Source organism: Penicillium arizonense (genome assembly GCF_001773325.1).
Source record: "Penicillium arizonense strain CBS 141311 chromosome Unknown PENARI_contig032, whole genome shotgun sequence".
Taxonomy (NCBI): Eukaryota; Fungi; Ascomycota; class Eurotiomycetes; order Eurotiales; family Aspergillaceae; genus Penicillium; species Penicillium arizonense.
Window position 1 is genome coordinate 162,976 of NW_019173309.1, and position 17,474 is coordinate 180,449.

General features: G+C 49.1%; 6 protein-coding genes across 6 annotated transcripts; 4 read left to right on the plus strand and 2 right to left on the minus strand.

Annotated features, from left to right (window-relative positions):
* Nucleotides 1–548: 548 nt before the first annotated feature.
* PENARI_c032G11281 (D-mandelate dehydrogenase-like dehydrogenase) lies at nucleotides 549–1,713 on the plus strand (the record flags this gene model as incomplete). The annotated part of the gene is made up of 3 exons (XM_022636604.1): nucleotides 549–737; nucleotides 835–910; nucleotides 977–1,713. The coding sequence occupies 3 exons, from the start codon at nucleotides 549–551 to the stop codon at nucleotides 1,711–1,713; spliced, it is 1,002 nt and encodes a 333-aa protein (XP_022483557.1).
* An 813-nt stretch (nucleotides 1,714–2,526) lies between these two features.
* On the plus strand, nucleotides 2,527–3,760 carry PENARI_c032G01285 (malate dehydrogenase; the record flags this gene model as incomplete). The annotated part of the gene is made up of 5 exons (XM_022636541.1): nucleotides 2,527–2,599; nucleotides 2,726–2,848; nucleotides 2,919–2,929; nucleotides 3,007–3,352; nucleotides 3,408–3,760. 5 exons carry the CDS (start codon nucleotides 2,527–2,529, stop codon nucleotides 3,758–3,760), a joined length of 906 nt encoding a protein of 301 aa, XP_022483552.1.
* A 1,050-nt stretch (nucleotides 3,761–4,810) lies between these two features.
* Nucleotides 4,811–5,978, minus strand: PENARI_c032G09624 (zinc-binding alcohol dehydrogenase family protein; the record flags this gene model as incomplete). The annotated part of the gene is made up of 3 exons (XM_022636593.1): nucleotides 4,811–5,502; nucleotides 5,557–5,674; nucleotides 5,724–5,978. The coding sequence occupies 3 exons, from the start codon at nucleotides 5,976–5,978 to the stop codon at nucleotides 4,811–4,813; spliced, it is 1,065 nt and encodes a 354-aa protein (XP_022483532.1).
* A 1,412-nt stretch (nucleotides 5,979–7,390) lies between these two features.
* PENARI_c032G04973 (uncharacterized protein) lies at nucleotides 7,391–11,317 on the minus strand (the record flags this gene model as incomplete). Its single annotated transcript, XM_022636569.1, has 1 exon — nucleotides 7,391–11,317. One exon carries the CDS (start codon nucleotides 11,315–11,317, stop codon nucleotides 7,391–7,393), a length of 3,927 nt encoding a protein of 1,308 aa, XP_022483535.1.
* Nucleotides 11,318–11,822: 505 nt separating this feature from the next.
* PENARI_c032G12176 (uncharacterized protein) lies at nucleotides 11,823–12,834 on the plus strand (the record flags this gene model as incomplete). The annotated part of the gene is made up of 5 exons (XM_022636609.1): nucleotides 11,823–11,893; nucleotides 11,961–12,097; nucleotides 12,150–12,251; nucleotides 12,304–12,561; nucleotides 12,620–12,834. The coding sequence occupies 5 exons, from the start codon at nucleotides 11,823–11,825 to the stop codon at nucleotides 12,832–12,834; spliced, it is 783 nt and encodes a 260-aa protein (XP_022483603.1).
* A 1,173-nt stretch (nucleotides 12,835–14,007) lies between these two features.
* Nucleotides 14,008–15,165, plus strand: PENARI_c032G05010 (uncharacterized protein; the record flags this gene model as incomplete). The annotated part of the gene is made up of 1 exon (XM_022636570.1): nucleotides 14,008–15,165. The coding sequence occupies one exon, from the start codon at nucleotides 14,008–14,010 to the stop codon at nucleotides 15,163–15,165; it is 1,158 nt and encodes a 385-aa protein (XP_022483563.1).
* Between the last annotated feature and the right edge of the window lie 2,309 nt (nucleotides 15,166–17,474).

The following is a 17,474-nucleotide window of genomic DNA, read 5'->3' on the forward strand; positions in this document are numbered from 1 at the left end:
ATGTTTGAGACACATTATACTGGCTATGGCTTGTCAGGCTAGAACTCAAATGTCCTGAGCTTAGTTTGCAACGACCTATACTCCAGATTGCTACCCCGCATTCGATTATCCCCCGAAATATTTAGCAAGAAAGTACCTCTCCATATTCTTCGTAGGTCCGAAGAGGCAAATAAGTTCCCGTTAATTGGTCATCGAGGCGGATATTTACTCGAGGCTCGTGGCGGACATTGGCTCTAATCGCGCAACGAAGCGCCTGAACCTTTTCCCGCTTCCTTCTGCCACATTGGAGAATTTTCGAGATGCCGCGGAGCATACTTCAGCCATAACTAACATTCTTCTGTGGATTTGCGTCTAAATCAATCTAGTCAGACGAAAATCTAAATCACGAAATTGGCCGAGGTCCCAAAATTGGTCCTAGTCTTGATGGTTGCTTGCCCAGCACGTGGTGATCCAAGGAAATGATAGATATATCAAACATGCGCCCTGTCTTTTCGGTAATAAACTCCAGTCACAAAACGACTTCATTTGTTCGCAACTACATCACGGCAATGTCTCCAGCCAAGCCTCTCGTTCTATTCTTCAGCCCCGTCCGACATGCTACATCGAAGTACGAGCAGCTACAGCAAGTGGCCCAGACGGAGGTTGTGACCAGCCAAAGCAGGGATGAATTCTTTTATGACGTTGCGACCAAGTACCAGAACGTTTTCGCAATCTATCGGACATCTGCTAGTGGCTCAGTATGTCTTCCTCTGTTTCAGTTTCATCAGTTGGCCAAAGCTCCAATCGAGTACTTTGCAAATCCGAGCAATAAACTAACGAATGGGTTTGACACAGGTAGCTGGAAAGTTTGATGCTGATCTCATCAATCGTTTGCCCGCTAGCTGCAGATACATCTGCCATAATGGCGCAGGTGCGTACCGATCTGATTAGTACGACGTGAAAGAAATCGTCCCAGAGCTAACAAGTAATTAACCAGGATACGACCCTATTGATACAGCTGCCTGTGCAAAGAGAGGCATCATTGTCACTAACGCGCCTGACCCAGTTACCGATGCCACCGCCGATCTGGCTATCTTCCTCCTTCTAGGGGCTCTGCGACAGCTTAACCCGGCCATTTTTTCATTGCGTGCTGGAACATTCAAGAAAGGCGTCGATTTCGGCCACGATCCTCAACAAAAGTTACTTGGTATTCTGGGTATGGGTCGAATTGGACGCGCAATCAAGGCCCGCTGCGACCCGTTCGGCCTCAAGTCAATTTATCACAATCGCAACCCGCTGTCACCTGAAGAAGCCGCTGGCGCCGAGTATGCTTCCTTCGAGCAACTGATCGCCACGAGCGATATCATCAGTGTCAATGTGCCCTTGACTTCAAAGACAAAGCACCTCATTGGTGCGAAGGAAATTGCCAAGATGAAACCTGGCGTTGTTATCATTAACACGGCTCGTGGCGCTATTATTGACGAGGCTGCCATGGCTGATGCCCTGGAGAGCGGTCATATCGCTGCGGTCGGTCTCGATGTGTATGAGGACGAACCTAAGATCAACGAGAAGCTCCTGAAGCAGGATCGGGCCCTCATGGTTCCCCATGTGGGTACTCACACCACCGAAACACTGGCTAAGATGGAGTCCTGGGCGATGGAGAATGTGCGGCGTGCGATTGTCGGAGAGGCGCTGCTTTCCCCTGTTCCAGAACACCAGCACCTTATTCAATAGATCTACTGGGAAGTTATTCGAAGTTCATAAATACCCCTTCGTTTGGCAACCTTGCTAAATAAGTAAAAGCTCTCCCATCCTAACCAGCCAGGCAGAGCAAATAGTTGTTACAAACGCGAATCTTGATAAGGGGGATCAATGAGGAGGGGACCTTCCCCGGTAGATTAAATGCTCCCTCATTAGATCATGAGCACTGGTGACGGAGACGTGCTTGTTTTAAGAGTATCTTCATTACTGATAATGCAGAAAAAGTTCAATCTGGTTGTCTTTTTTTTTTTTTTCAATGTACGCAGAATGCTATAGGGTGTCTAGCAGGCGCGCTTCCTGGGCATTTCTCTATGAACATGTACACCTAGGAAAGACCTGACACTAAATTCACCGATTCTGTGGCCATGATAATAGACAGTAATACATTTCCCAAATATCTCGGCCAGGGAATTAAAAGCTATTCTCGGTTGTCATTATGGATGCTACCAAGTACAATGGAATCCATGTATTAGATGGGCACCAGCTCCTTCGCTAATTTCGTTCCACATCTGCCGGCAACAGGTAGAACGTAGGGAAGCCGCCGGCGAGTATGGATTTGGCCAGTTGCGGCTGAACTCGTAGGCTGAATTAATAGCCGTGTGTTCCAGCCGCAGGCGAGCCAGGGCTTGCGCCCACCTCATTTGACTGAAAGTCGCGAGTGCGACATAACCGAGCTAGATGGTAGTTTCTTACATTTAAAGGCATATCCCAATAGTCTAGTGGGCCCAACACATAGAACACTTCAAATTCAAGAATTGTTTGAACTCGAAATCCCACATCTTCGTCATGGGTAAAATTGCACTTATCGGTGCCGCAGGCCAAATTGGCACACCTCTCAGCCTCCTTTGCAAGGCGGTGAGTACTTACCCGTCTCAGACGATGAACACTTGTTAATGTAGTTCGGTCTAGAGCGATATATTTGATGAGATATCGCTATATGATATCGTACATGTTCCAGGCATTGCGACTGATCTAATGCACATAGACACTAAGGCCAAGGTCAGCGGCTATCTACCTGACAATGGAGGTCTCAAGAAGGCTCTTGCTGGCGCCGACATTGTTGTTGTGACCGCTGGTATTGCCCGTAAGCCTGGTATGACGAGAGATGGTAAGCAACATAATCGACTGTCCTTGAAATATATACCCTTTCGACCATGTAACTAACAATAGCCTTATAGATCTTTTTAAGGTATCTTGCCCTGTCACTGCGTACTCATCGTGTATTCATGATGAACGTAAATGCGATGGCATACTGATTTCAACCAGACTAATGCTAGCATCATCCGTGACATCTTCTCTGAAGTCGCCTCTACTTGCCCTAATGCGATCTCCTGCGTGGTGACGAACCCCGTGAACTCTACCGTGCCCGTTGCAGCCGAGACTCTGAAGAAGGCTGGTGTTTTTGAACCCAGACGCCTCTTTGGCGTTACGACTCTCGACGTTGTGCGTGCCTCCACATTTGCTGCACACGCCCTCGGTGGAAATATTGAGCCCAAGCAACTTAGGGTCCCAGTAATTGGCGGTCACAGTGGAGCCACCATTCTTCCCCTTTATAGCCAAGCTCAACCTGTTGTCCAGCTCAGCGATGAGCAATTAGCACCTGTCATCAACCGTCAGTTCCCACATCGCAGATCTTATAGCAAAGCCCATGCTGATGGTAATAATAGGTGTGCAATTTGGTGGTGATGAGATCGTGAAGAGTAAGCAAGGAGCTGGCAGCGCTACGACCTGCATGGCATACGCTGGCTTCCGCTTTGTTAAGGCTCTTATGTCGGCCCAGAGCGGTCAATCTGTGACAGAAGAGGCATATGTATATCTCCCAGGCATTCCCGGGGGGCGCGAACTTGCTGCGGAACTTGGTGTGGACTACTTTGCCGTCAAGGTCCAAATAGGCCAAAAAGGTGCCACCAAGGTGCTTCCTATTGGCGATTTGTCTGGGAATGAGAAGAAACTGCTTGAGGCTGCTCTGTGCGAGCTTAAGACGAACATTGCCACAGGTGTTTCTTTTATGAGCGTCTGATATGTGACACGCTAGTTCGATTATCCTTCAATAGACTTGACTGGCTCTCTAGATCAAAAAGGTTCTTATTGAGTGGTTTTATCTGCCTAAGGTACCGTAAACTGTTTTCGAATTCTACTGTATTTTGAATGTGCAGAGAATCTCTGAGCAGGAATCCCTTTGAAGCAAAAGATGTACTGTTTTACCCTGATGGCCAATTTTATTTTCTAAAATGCCCACCCAGAAGATTAGAATGCGACTGTGGCCGTATGCCATTGTATAATGATCTCCTAAGTCAGATCCTGCCAGACAACGTGGAAGTCATGGCGCTCTATTGATAGTTGAACAAGTCCCATGTCGAATTAAACAGAGTAGAGAAGTATACGTGTGGTCCGTTTTGAGGGGAGAGGAGAGAATTGTTATTCGATAACACATCCTAAGGCACCCCCGCCGCCGAATGATATGCAACGAGAGTTAGAGGAGCAAATTAGTATGAATTAGCTTCCCATACGGCAACACTCTGGCCCGATGACTTTAGTACACCATACACGTACGTACATGAATTTAGTAGGCTAGAGGAGGGATGGCGTAAGCAGACATGATCAACAAGCGATTTAAGTCAACTCCGAAAAGCTTTATGGCACATTTTGTCGCACCAGTTCGCGACCTTCTAGCCAGACAGACTAGAATATTCATATCGTTACATTGAATTTGGGACATGATCGTCCGGTAGATGAGAGATGATCCATGCGAAGCAACCGAATCTGATTGATCATGACCGTGGTCTGCACTCATCCATGTAACAGGTAATGTGGTCTGAAATCTGCTAAGTTCTTTGGCTCTCCAGCATTGCCAAGAATATGCATTTTTACCGATTTATGCATTGGAAATACAATTACTGCATAAGACCTAATCGGGTTTAGCACGCGTAGGTAGGGTCCGAACGCTCAACACGGCGTCCCTTTAGTGACGCCCAAATTCAATCTCAACGAAAATTGGTCTAAGACATCGTGGTAGCCGCCAAATAATGCTCCAAATCGCTTGACGACCAAACTTTGAGCATGACAAGCATTAAACAATCCCTGGCGTATCCGCAATGCGGAAAATATACTTCGTTGCGCTTGCTTTTCCGGCTTTCAAATCTCTTAACGCATCTTCAACACCTTCCAGGCCGCGCGGCCTAACTTCGAAAGGATGACCCGAGAAACTGCAATTGTTCAACGCTCTTGTAAAATACCGGGAGAAAATGAAACCCAGTTCCTCGCTGTTCTCAAACTCAGGTTGTTTGTGCACTGACCCCACCGAAGTGATCGATTTGTTCGCAGGTGAGACGTCTAGGTCGTTAGGCAGCGTGAAATCAATCTGTCCACCCGGAGTGACCGATTGCTTTAAGACCTCTGCGCTTTGCGGAATGATAACAGCATCGAGTGCATGCTCCACATTAGTGTGGCCGGCTCGTTCAAGACTGGCTCTGATCTTCTTGACCGTCGTCTCTACACCTTCGCGATAGTCGATCACGACATCTCCTTTGGTTGGATCGAGCAAGGCCCCAACATACTGCGACCCTTTCCCTGCAATAGCGATGATAGGGTGGATATTGCTGTTGCATGCCAGTTTAATAGCGAAAGAGCCGACTGCCGTGCTTGCACCATAAACGATGAATGGGGTAGGTTCCGCTGCAGGTGCCCATGGGGGGGGGAAGCGATGGTGCGCGTATAAGGAAACAGCAGCAGTCAAGGCAGCGAGAGGGATTGTGGCGGCTTCTGTTAATCTTGATTAGATTCGGACGGACCCAAGAATATTGGTCTTAAACGCACCTTCGAATGAAGTGTGGTTTGGTAAATGGAAAGTTGTATGACTCCATGCAATTGCGTACTCTGCATAAGAGCCACCAGGTGCACACATTTCGTGAAAGGCTGCAACGCGATCACCCGGCTTTACAAATTGTGAGCTTGCGCAATATAAGCAGAAGTAGATGACTTACTTTGAATTCAACCACGTTGGATCCAACTTTCTCAACTACTCCAGCAATATCATCTCCCTGGTTCAGCCCCTTCTTCGCCTTACGCATCATCTCGAAATTGCTATCCCCAGAAGCTGCAATATCTGGAACTTTCCAGTCCTTTGGATTAGACCCAGACACGACCACTTTGATGAGCACTTGGTCATCGTTCGGCTCAGGGATTGGACTATCCACGAACTTCACAGTCGGCCCTGCCAAATTGATGACCTCTTTCATGTCTCTTTCTCTCTTTCTAGTTCCTGTAAAGCGGAAAATTTAAGGAAGTCGGAGGACAAGGACAAATGAAAGAATAGAAATGCAGACTGATCTATCTCTCAAGCTCAGATTGGTGGTATATAAATGATGCCTTGATTATAAATCGACATCCTGTCATGCTCTTGACTGGCTAGTTAAATAGGTGCCACCTTATCCTCGCAATACCTTGATTACGCCAATTCATAATTAAGTGGAGCACTGGCTGTGGGACACCGGTGGGATACCGATGGGGGGCCGGTGTGAGCACGTAGACATCGCAATTTGGGGAGTCGCGATTCTTCCGCTTCGATTCGAGTGGGAACGAGTCTGTAAACCCAGGGAGGTATATACCCACTGTCCCATTTTATTAGTGATTGTTAGCCATCGAGTTTTTGACCTCTAGTTGCATCATCATTAGAAATTTCTGACTGAGCGGTGTGTCGGTGGTGGGAGACCTGGTGGGAGCTAGCTCGGAGACTTGCTATTTCTATCGGGAGTAATTAATGTAAGACAAAGAACGAGTTGTTACGAAGTTACAGTGGGTATCCTGACCTTTCACAAAATCATAGGACATCTCACGGTACTTTTCTATACTTCACAATCTCAGGTTCTGGTAGCTTCAGCCGCAAACAAGGCCAAATCTAATCTGTACGTTGATCTCTAGGCCTCGCAATAGTTCGATCCGCTTCAAAGGTCGAGCCCCCAAGAGCGCATAAAGGTGTATAAAGGGGGGTCTATTATTTATTTTGTCTCGCAATGAGGATAACCTATAATTTCCATGGTTAGGAAATTCCTTGGTGCCTTACATTTGCTTCATCGTGCTACGTCTTAAAGGCGACTATAGCTTTCTTTAATATTTATTGTTCATCTGAAGACACCATCTACCTCTATGTATACCTGACCGTCCTGCGACTCTCCCTACTATTTCTAGTTCCTGTTTCTCCCCAGGGCTTATTCAACCCATGGTACGTCAGTTAGTGGCTGGGCACCTTGGCCCGATATACTTTCTACTGATAAAAGACAATTGGGTTTACCAAGGGCAGATAGTGAATCAAATACTCAGCCCTAGGGATCGGGGCTAGAGATTGGGGCCAGAGATCGGAGGCTCTGCTCGGTTCGGAATCACCGACCTTGTTGCATACCCCTTGGTACCCGCTGTCTGATTTTGGGTGCGAATACCTAACCACAAGGGTAGGACTTGGCATCGATTACTGAGGGATCTACATCGGCGATGATTCTGTTTCTACGATTTGTCTACTCCTGCCAATGGAGCCGACTGGAGTGTACAACAGAGTATCGAAGTAGCTATATGGTAAGAACCACTAGTACTTCACACATGATGCTCGTACATGTTTCAGCCTTCATTGGACTCAATCTAGTCGTAAGTTCCGTCATCAAAACATGTGCATCTCACGGCCGGCATGGAACATGGCTGGCAACAGCTTCCGGTTGCGGTCAAGGTCTCGCACTGGTGTGCGCAGAGACACCGGCACGCGCTTCAGAGCACCCTTCTCAATCCGTCCCTCGAGATGGTTAGCCCAGAGCTCGGCACCCAAGCCTCCAAGACCCTGTCCAGTCATCTTGCCCAAGTTGACAACCTTGTCCAGAGAGACGTTTTGCACAATCTCCCATGCGGTCTCCAAATCGCCCTGGAAGCCTGGCTTGCCAGGTCCCTGGGAGGGGTTCTCCACCTTCGACAATTCATCCATCTGGTGACCAGCAGCTTGCCACAGCTTCTGGCGGTTGAGATACATGTCGAGGGTATCGCAGGTGCGCGCCTTCTTCTCCATGGTGAATTGGTGCCAGTACTCTGTCAGACCCTGCTCAGGTGCAGCATCCTCAAAGCTAAAAGCATCGGTGGGGATTCTCCGTCCGTACAAATCATTTCCAGCACCAAGTTTCAGTAGGCAGAGGAACCATTTAGCTCCCTTGACACCCGAGAAGCGGGCCAGCACCCATTCTCCAGCGATGCCGTCGAGGTTCTGCTTTTGTACGAAGTTGATCATGCGGCCGACCTTGACCTGCTCGGGGGTCTTTTCCAAGTTGAGTCCGCTCAGAATGCCCTGCTCCTTTGGTGGTTCTTTCTCAGTGATATCCTTGGAAGGCTCCTCGGGCTTAAGGGAAGTCTCAATGACCTCCGACAAATCAAGCTGCTGCGCCAACACGTCTCGCTCACAAGAGAACGCGACCAGTGTCATCGAGAGACCGGTACTGATGATGCACCATCCGTCGATCTTCTGGCCTCTGACTGCAGTACGGATTCGGGAACGCAGCACATCAGGCTCAACCATCTTGACGATGATCCTTTGGATATCGAAGATACCCCGGATACCACCACTGCTCACCGTGATTGGGTTGGGACAGACCATTCTTTGGTCCTCTTGCTGCTTGAGCTGAGTGTTGCTATCCTTGCTGTTCGCATCCTCAGTTGTGGCAACCTGCTTGTCCTGTGGCTTGTCCAGTGGCTTGTCCTTGGCAGATTCGGCTTGGCCCTTCGCAGGGCCACTAAGAGCACTGATAACCTTTTCAATATCCGATTTCAAATCAGCGTATGGGTCTTGTCTTTCCTCCGCCGCGGTCGTGGGCGTGGCAGGTGTGGCAGGTGTTGCCGGCTCGCTCGGTTGGGCCTTTTCAGTTGGCTGGGAGCCACCCTTCTTCCATCCAAAGGACATCTTAGGAACTTCAAACTTGGGTATTTCCATCTTGGGTGCTTCGAACTTCAAATTCTTGGAGAACGAGTCGACACGTTCCATAGTGTTGTTCAATCTGCCAGCAAGAGACTGATTCTTGATTTCCTCGTCCGCTTCTTCGGGAGTAAAGTCGTGGATCTTTTGAACGATCGACTCCAACTCTCCAATACGGTCTTTCAGTATGTCGAAATTGGTTTCCTTGATTTTAGTGGCCAGATCACCGAGTTGTTGAAATACTGAGCATTGCTCTGGCAGCTTCTTACTCAGCGCAAGCATCTCAGCCAGAAGCGTATTCACATGGCTTGCGGTCTCGCTCTGGCGCACTCGCTGGTCTCGGAAAAGTTCCAGAATTCGCCTACTAGTCTGTGCTTTTGACTTGACATTTGGGTTGTTCACGGGATCGACAAAGGCGTCAATGCTCGCCGGATACAGCGATCGTCCGTGGAGAGGGCTACCACGGTGTTTTCCGGACCAGTTAAAGACCGAAACATCGTTGTATGCGATCACGACCTCATCTAACAGCCTGGCCAGGGCTTTAGGAAGACCCTCTGCTGGGAACGCAGGGAATCTAACGCCGAGAATACCCATCAGAGAGTACGCTTGATCCGTGGCAACAGTGGTGACACGGTCCGATGCTGTGACAAGGGAGGTGCTTGCGGAGGAGTTTCCGAGACCATCACCAACAACCCAATTTGTCATGTTCTCGATCTTGCTGAACTTGGCAATAGCCTTTCGGTCGTCGAGAATCGTTTGGTCGGTGAGATTTATCAATGTGGCCAGCAAGTAATTGAAAAGGGAAATCTTTTCACTGAGATGGGGTTCATCTGTTTCAGCGAGTTCAGACTCGGCTTTTCCAGCAATGTCAGGCTTATATCGGAGGCCGGACAGAGAGGCATCGTTAGCAATGCTCTTCTTATCCAAGAGGTTATCCAATTTTATAGGCAGCTGTCTGCAGGCGTTGAGAACTGCTTTTCCAATTTGAGATTCGGCCAACTTCTCTTGCAAACCTCTTGGTGCCACGAAGCCCAGGGATTGAAGCATGAGGGTGAGCTCCTGCTCCTGAGACATTCCAGGCTGGATGAGCTCCGGTGAAAGGAGTTCTTTCAGCGTAGCAATCTGCTCCGAAGGAGCTGTGTTGAACCTCTTGACATAGGGATGACGCAGATAGCGTTTGACAAAGGGACGAAGGAAGTACAAGGGACCAAGCACCTCGACCGGTCGGACCAAGTTCTGCCAGTGCGAATTGACGTAGTAGGTCACCTTGCTCAGCACGAGCTCTTGCAAGGTCCATCCACGTGTTGCCCACTCCACCTGATATTTCTTCTTTTCGGCTTCATCGGCACCGGCACCAATCTGATCAAAACTGGTCATGTTCAATGGCACCGGAATATAGGAAGGGTCCTTCCAGTGCTTCCACTCTTCAATCCAAGAAGATTCATCCCGTGGAGTATCAACATGGACCAGACAGAGATCGGCATTCTCATACCAGTCTCCCATCAAGGCCAGGGACTCGGTTAACTCGTAGCTATCCCCCTTGTTAATACAGCACGTATCAAGCCACACATAGCGCTTTCCTCCTATAGGGAAGTGCGCATTAAACAGCTTCTTGGCCTGTGCGATAGACTCCAAGATCTTCCGCGAGGACCTGATGTGTTGCAACGCGACAAGTAGTGCCTCAATTCCATAACACAACTCGCGATTCTGGTCGAAGAATTTGATCGTGCTATCCTGATCCTCTCTGGATTTCGCATCCGCTTTGTGTTTTGTTTCCGCCGATGTGCGACTGTCCAGTGCTTCTTTCTTCAGCGTTTTGATTGCCTCTTGTACTTTTTGCATTTCCGGATTCTCTGTCGAGACATCTGACTTCTCAGAGGGTTTCTTATCAGAGAGATTGGTTATGTCATTCCAAAGACCTTCATAATATTCTGCCTCTCTTTCTGCGCTCGAATAGCTGGCAGTAGCATCGTGAAGTTTCTTCTGTGAGCTTCCAAGGGCCCATTCAGCTCCATTGGCGTCTGTATACCACTGAAGAAGGGTTGCGATATCCTCTGGGCGTTTTCCATCGGATCTCTCACGGACATGAGGAAGGGCAGAATTGATCTTGTGTTCCAGGTCCTTGATATCTTGTTTGCATTTGTTGACAACCCTGCTTACATCGTTCGAGGGTTCCTCGGACTCTTTGTTGGCAGATCCATTCTTGGGCTCAAACTTCTTGGCCTCGCTAAAGTATCCGTAGGTGACTTCAGAGCCTTTCCAGCTGTGAGACACGATGCAGTACTGGTCGTGCAAGCCGAGGTTGTATGTAGTGACCATGTTCATGGTATCAACATCAATCATGCGAGCAGGCGTCTTCAGGTCTTCGTCGGTCTTAGCCAGCCAGTCATCTGGCACCCGACGATCATCGTGAGGTGTGATGTGTTCATCGTCCACAAACTTGGGCTTGACGGTTGGAACGAGGAAGTGGTTCAGGACCCGACGCAGCTTGTGCTTCTGCTCTGGGTTAAGCGCAACATCCCTAAACCGGCCGGAACGATCACCAATAAAGTTGGCAAAGTCATATGCCTCTTTGAGGGCGGAATTGGAGACGACGGAGTCCGCAAGAACTGATTTGATTGTTCCGAGCGAATTCATTGTCTCATGGGACTTGACAATTTGGATGGTAAATGCAGTGGTTTGTAGTCTCTATACCAAGCCGGGGGGTAAAGATATACACGAGCCGATGGACCCGATAATAAACGAGGTGGACTGTTCCGCATGAGACAAGAACTTGCTTCACATCCCAGCTGAACCTCCTTTACGGTGACGGGACCTATCATCTTGCAGCCGAGGACTCCACTCGGGAGACCCATGAGGCGGGAGGGGGATGAGAGCTGTTGATTGGAGTGAAAGGGCAAATACCACGACCACGTCAGCGCACAGGGACATGGGATGTGGTTTTCGAGCAGTGGACCCTCACAATCCACCCCAATCTGCAGCTCCATGACACTTTGATCCACTCTGTTTGTGGCCCCAGTGCGTCTTCACAGCACCCTCGTTAAATTATTATTTTGAAGCACTTGGTCTTCAACATACTATCATATTAGACCCTTTAAAGAACCTTTGATCCAAGCTTTGCCTACAAGAGCCGATCTACAAAATGGCATCCTACCACCGTGTTCTCGAGACCTTTGGAAGAACTATTAATGATAATACCTTGGAGTGCGACTGGTGTGTACAATTTTTAAGCTATTTACCACCATAGCCACTTCAGAGCTTTGTTGGCTAACATCGACAGTGATATTCATCCATGGGAACTCGCCATTAACGGGGAGCAATGGGCTGGCAAAATTCGGCTGATTGGCTATGTGGATGTGTTTTTCCTCATCGCCTACTCTGCCAATGCTCGATTTGAGCATGGAATTATCGTTTATAGTATGTTATCTTGGAGTTCGACTATGTTAACAACGAGCTAACGGCTGTTTAGAGGACAAACTGGCTTTGGAGGAGCTCACAGGCATTACCTCCAAACCGAGCCAGGCAAACACTCAGGGTGATAATTTAGCAGACCATCAGGAACCCGAAGAAAGTCAGTTTTCCAAGGATAAACAGTGCAAGTATAAGATGCTCACAACCAGCAGATCTTCAAGACATTGAGGAAGCCGGGGATGCTGAGGATCCAAACGCGAAGGCAGACCAGGACGAAAAGTCCAAGTCGACCGACGAGCAACCCAAGGACAATCAGAACGAGGAGATCGTGGCTCCCGAGTTCCGCAAAACGAGCACCCTCTCGATCAAGAGCCTGGGTCACCCGATCGGACTGCGGGCCTCGTATCCCAAGTCATGGATCCGCAGCTACAAGGTGGAGATCACCAAGCCCGCCAGTTGGGGGTTGAGCAGTGAGTGGCACCCCGCTTTCACATCACATTTGAAGCATCGAACTGACCAGGATGGCAGAGCGCATCATGCGGGGGTTGAAGCCACACAGTACTTACGATCTGATGAGCGACGTAATTCGCTGCGGCATCATCTCGCAAGGTCAGTTGGCGGGTCATATCATGGGTATCCTCCTTGCCGGTACCCAGCTAGACGACACGGCCAAAAAATACCTCAATGGGTTGACGTCAGGCAACGACGCTGGTCGGCAGGCATTGTCGAATGAGAAGATCTAGTTTTGGAAGTTGGGGGGTTACCCGTGTCGGTATAGCTCAGCGAAATAGTTCATCGCTTAGGAGAATGAGATCGTCGCAACAGCCTGTGCGAACCAGACCAGAGAATGATTTTCACACGACCAAGGGGCATCATCACAGTGGGTCTCAGAAGACGCTAGAGATCTGTATCTGTCTCAATCTCGCGGTGATCAACATGCTTGGGCGAGACGGCAGATCACATAGACAACGTACTCAGAAACTCAAATCAGCAGTTATCAGGAAGTTTGCGTTCCCCCCGCGCGTGGTCCACCTATCAATGCTGTTGCAGGGTGTCATTGGCTATTATTTTCAACTGTGATGGACTCATGGAGAGGGAGAGTACTTCCTTCCGTCTCCCTTGCAATTTTCCGACACTTTGGGTCTGTTCGGTGGCTGGCTTAACTGTGGATCTAAGCCGACTGCAACATCTCCACCCACGCCACTCCTACGCTGAATGGAAAAAGTGCTAAGATTCGGTTGCGATATTTTTTCATCGTTGGTCGGTGAATCTGTGTCAACAACGAATGACGGGTGGCGCACAAACGGGGACGCCATCGGGGTGGGCCGCGGACCGTCTGGTCGGGTTGTTTACTCCGCTCCCAATCACAACTTTGAGTAATCTGTCATGCAGATATTCCCTGTCTGTGCGGGCTTGCTGGCTTGGACTACCGCTATTGGATCCCATTGACCCCACTGAGGAGCGGAGCTGAGGGCAACGAACTATGCATCATCCCGTCCGCGCTGAAAAAAACTCTCGGGAATATGCGGTCTCTTCCATCTCTAATGTCGATCACCTAATGGACCCAATCACCACCCCGACGCGGAACAAATCTGCTTCCTAGGAGTCCCCGATGGAGATGCCCCATTGTATATCTCCACTTGGTCTCAAACTGTGGTTGATTTTTCTGGCAATATTCAGATGGCCGGCTGCCACCTCGTTGCCTCTTTTTGCTTTTGTTGACTCGGACCTGGGCGTGTACTTTCGATAAATCTGCAGGCCATGTGGATCCTGGCCTGCAGATTTCCTCGGAACCTGTCCATGGCATTCGGGGGTAGTTTTTAGGTTTCCAATGTTTATTTTTCTTTTCTTCTTCTCCTACCTTGCTGTGTTTCTCATTCTCCAAGGTCCCGGATATTTCCCTCAAAGAGCACATCATGCCCTGGTTTCCACTGAACGTCGACGATGGCTCGGTGTCATGGAGCTTCGACATCGTCGGTTTGCTGGCGGTCGTCGGAGGATCCGCCATTGGAAAGTATGCGCAGGCTATCACCGCATCGCCCTTTGGCAGCATCCCTCGTCTCCTACCAGCCCCCGAGACGATGCTGGACACCGACCGGCCAGCGCGATTGCCCGCCATCAAGGATGTGACCGTCGTTGGCGTTTACTCCGGCAATCAATTCAGCGAACTCAACTTCTTCGCTGATGTGATTCATAAAATCAACGAACTAAAGCCATATCAGTTTCGATCCTTCAAAATCACCCACAAGAAGGACGACCCCGAGCACGCCAAGAAGAACCAGGTCTTCGATGAAGAGGGTAATGAAAAAGCCATTATCCCGCTGCATCGGTTCTGCCCGCTGAACTTGGTGACCTTGGTCTCAATTCTGATGACAATTGCGCTATTCGTCTGGGCCGGTGTCCAGCATGAGGCGGTCGCTTTTCTTGGCCTGGGGACCATGTCATTATCTACCAGCATGGCTTGTATGTCCGCGCAGTGGCGACCGAGACTCTCGGTCCGCAGTGTCAAGGGCGAGGTGCCCCCCGGAGATATTGTGATCCGCACACGAGCTGGAGCTTTTGTTTCTGTCAAATGCTCCGAGGAGGTCGCACGCGAGCTTTACGCGGGTACCGAAGTCTGCGACTATGTCTTCGAGGGACGGGTGCACCAATGTCTTCTCGGTGCCAGCACGGTTCTTCTCATGGCTGCCATCATCTTTTTCAGTAACTGCAGCTGGAAACTTCAGATCGCCGTCGGACTGGCCTATATCATCCTCAACCTCGCCTACTGGGCCATGGCGCTGCTGACGGACCCGGCAGATATGTGGAACATGGCGTCTCGGTATAATGTGGAGGAACTTCCTGGAGCCGACAGGAAGAACTACACCCTGGTTCTCTGGGATGCCATTCGAACAACAGGGAAGATTGGCTGGGTCAAAAAGACGGGAATGGCACCGTCGACGAAGAACTGGGATGGATGGTTGCAGGAGGCGAAGGATAACAGCAACAATCCGGACTGGGATTCTGAGGCAGCACGAAACAAATGGATGAGCATGAAGTTCGGATCCACGGAGAAAAAGACTGAGGTTGAGTGAGGATGAACTGTAGGAATGACGATGGGTTCGTGGGAGCAGAATGAGGTTAAATGCCATCTAATTAATACTTCATAAAGATACATGTATCTGCACTTCATTCAACTTGAAATAGTTTTAACTAATTGGATAATTTTTTTTGTGTCGCTTCGAATCGAATCGCTACCCTGTACCCGCCAAGTTTGCAATATTTTTGTCCATTAGTTTAGCCCTTGTGTCAGCAATCATTTCGTGCCTTTTTACGCTTCCCATCACACTCAACCCCATATTCCAGTGTCTTGCCCGGGTGTCTGATTACGACATCCATGGATCAAGCACATAGACCTGGGCATCCCCGGCCTCACATCCTGATCTTCTGAAGCTTTCGCCCAATAGAATGTTTCATTTGGGTGCTTTGTTTGCTTTCATCCAGGATTCTCGGTAGTGGCGATGAACAATCATCTGTATGTGAATTTGCATGCACGCATACCCAGCCGGTGCCTAAACTTTTGGCGTTCAGGGCGGAGCACCGAGTCTCACGTTATGTGGCTACAGCGATGTAGGGTATTGAACCCCGACCGGGTAGGCTTGGAGCGATCCAAAATCAATCATTTCTACAATATACAGCGCGTTATATCCCCTGTTCTCTGTTTACCTATACTCTGTACGGGATCTTGGTGTCGGCGGAATCTGTCGAGGTATCGGGCAAAGGTGTTTCCATCACTGCCGTCGTTGTCTCATCGGTCCACAAACGATCGCTGTGTGCTGTATCAAACGCAGTTGCGGTCTTTTTCGGGGGGTTGGTGCTTCGGTTGAAAGGAAGGGTTACTGCTGCTGTGCGCTAATCTAGATAGAGGCGCCGATGGTAAGGTTTCGGTTTGTGCTCGTAGGGCTTCACTTCTTCATAGAGCTTCCCAGTCTGTTCCTGAAGAACATTCTGGTTGTATTTGGTCTCCTAGAGCTCGTTATGAGTGGGTTCGATGGCCGCGGTTTAATGGCGGATAATGTTTTTTAGGGTCCTGATGAGTTTCCACACCTCCTTTGTGGTGACTCTGACCTAAGGTCTCCAATGATGCGAAGGCATCGCCGCTGTGTGTGCGCTTTCGGCTTTTTGTAGGCGATCCGGGCGATCCGATAGACACTCTGGGCTGGAAATCTTCCACTGAGAAGCTGAGGGTGGTTTCTTGAGTGTTTGTTGGGAGGGCGTCCGGGCCCTCCCGTAGGTGGATCCGTCATCGGTCCGGGGTTAGCTCCCGCTCGGCATACAACCACAACTAATATACATTGAAGGTAATATCAACCATAATGTAGGATGGATCGGTTTATCCGATAGTCACCCCTTTCATCTCTGAGTACAGGTCCTAACTGGTATATGATGGATTGAAGTCAGTTTCATCACTCACACACATGGATTCTTTCCCGAACCCTCTTTAATAAACCTATACCTATTACGGTTACTCTGCCCCGGCCCCTTGTCCTCGGCAGTATGTTACTGAAAGATGCGCGCGTCGATATATCATCTTCATCCGATTCTGCAGCTCTTTCTGATTCCTTTCCCGAGAAGATCGGCTATCTTTCTTCCCGTTTGAGGTATCTTTTGTTTGACTCAACATCTCTGTCTCTGTATTGTAAGCATCATGTAGGGCCCACTGCAAGATGAACTTGACGGTTATGGTATCTTCATGATGCGCTCAGAAAACTGCACATGGCGCATTCCTGGGGATTGAGATGTCCTCCTTGGAAGAGTCATGGAACCCTTGTAAGCTTCGGTATTTCAAAGCTGCCCGTACAGTCCTTTTGGTTTTTGTTTGAAGCAATGTACCTCCCCTCGCAATCGATTTGCAGGCTACAGCAACTGCGTAAATACATGCTTGTTTGATCCTGAACTGAGAACTTGAGCCTCACTTGGTAAGGTCTGTGATTGCTTCCACTTTAACATGTTAAAAGGCTGGGGTACTCCACTGCCCGGGTTGTTGTGTCTCTCCATAGAGACGCGATGGTAGGTATTGTTGTGCCGGCGTTGGCAATCGAACCCAATACCTGCAAATTGAAGGGTAATATTCGAAATCAATTTTAAGTCTACCTCCTGCGACCTAGTTCCCGAACCCTAACTCGGGACACACTATTTTACATTGGTATAGCCGTCGATCGCCGATTTCCAAAAGTAGACAATGTATTTTACATGAAAATCACATATATATTCATGTCACGACATTCATCTTATTGTGCTGCGCGATTTCACTAGATTAATCACCACTCCTAACCAGTATTTAGCCGCTGTCTTGGTCCGACAATTACTAATAGTAGCTCTAAGTCACTATTGCTTGAAAGGA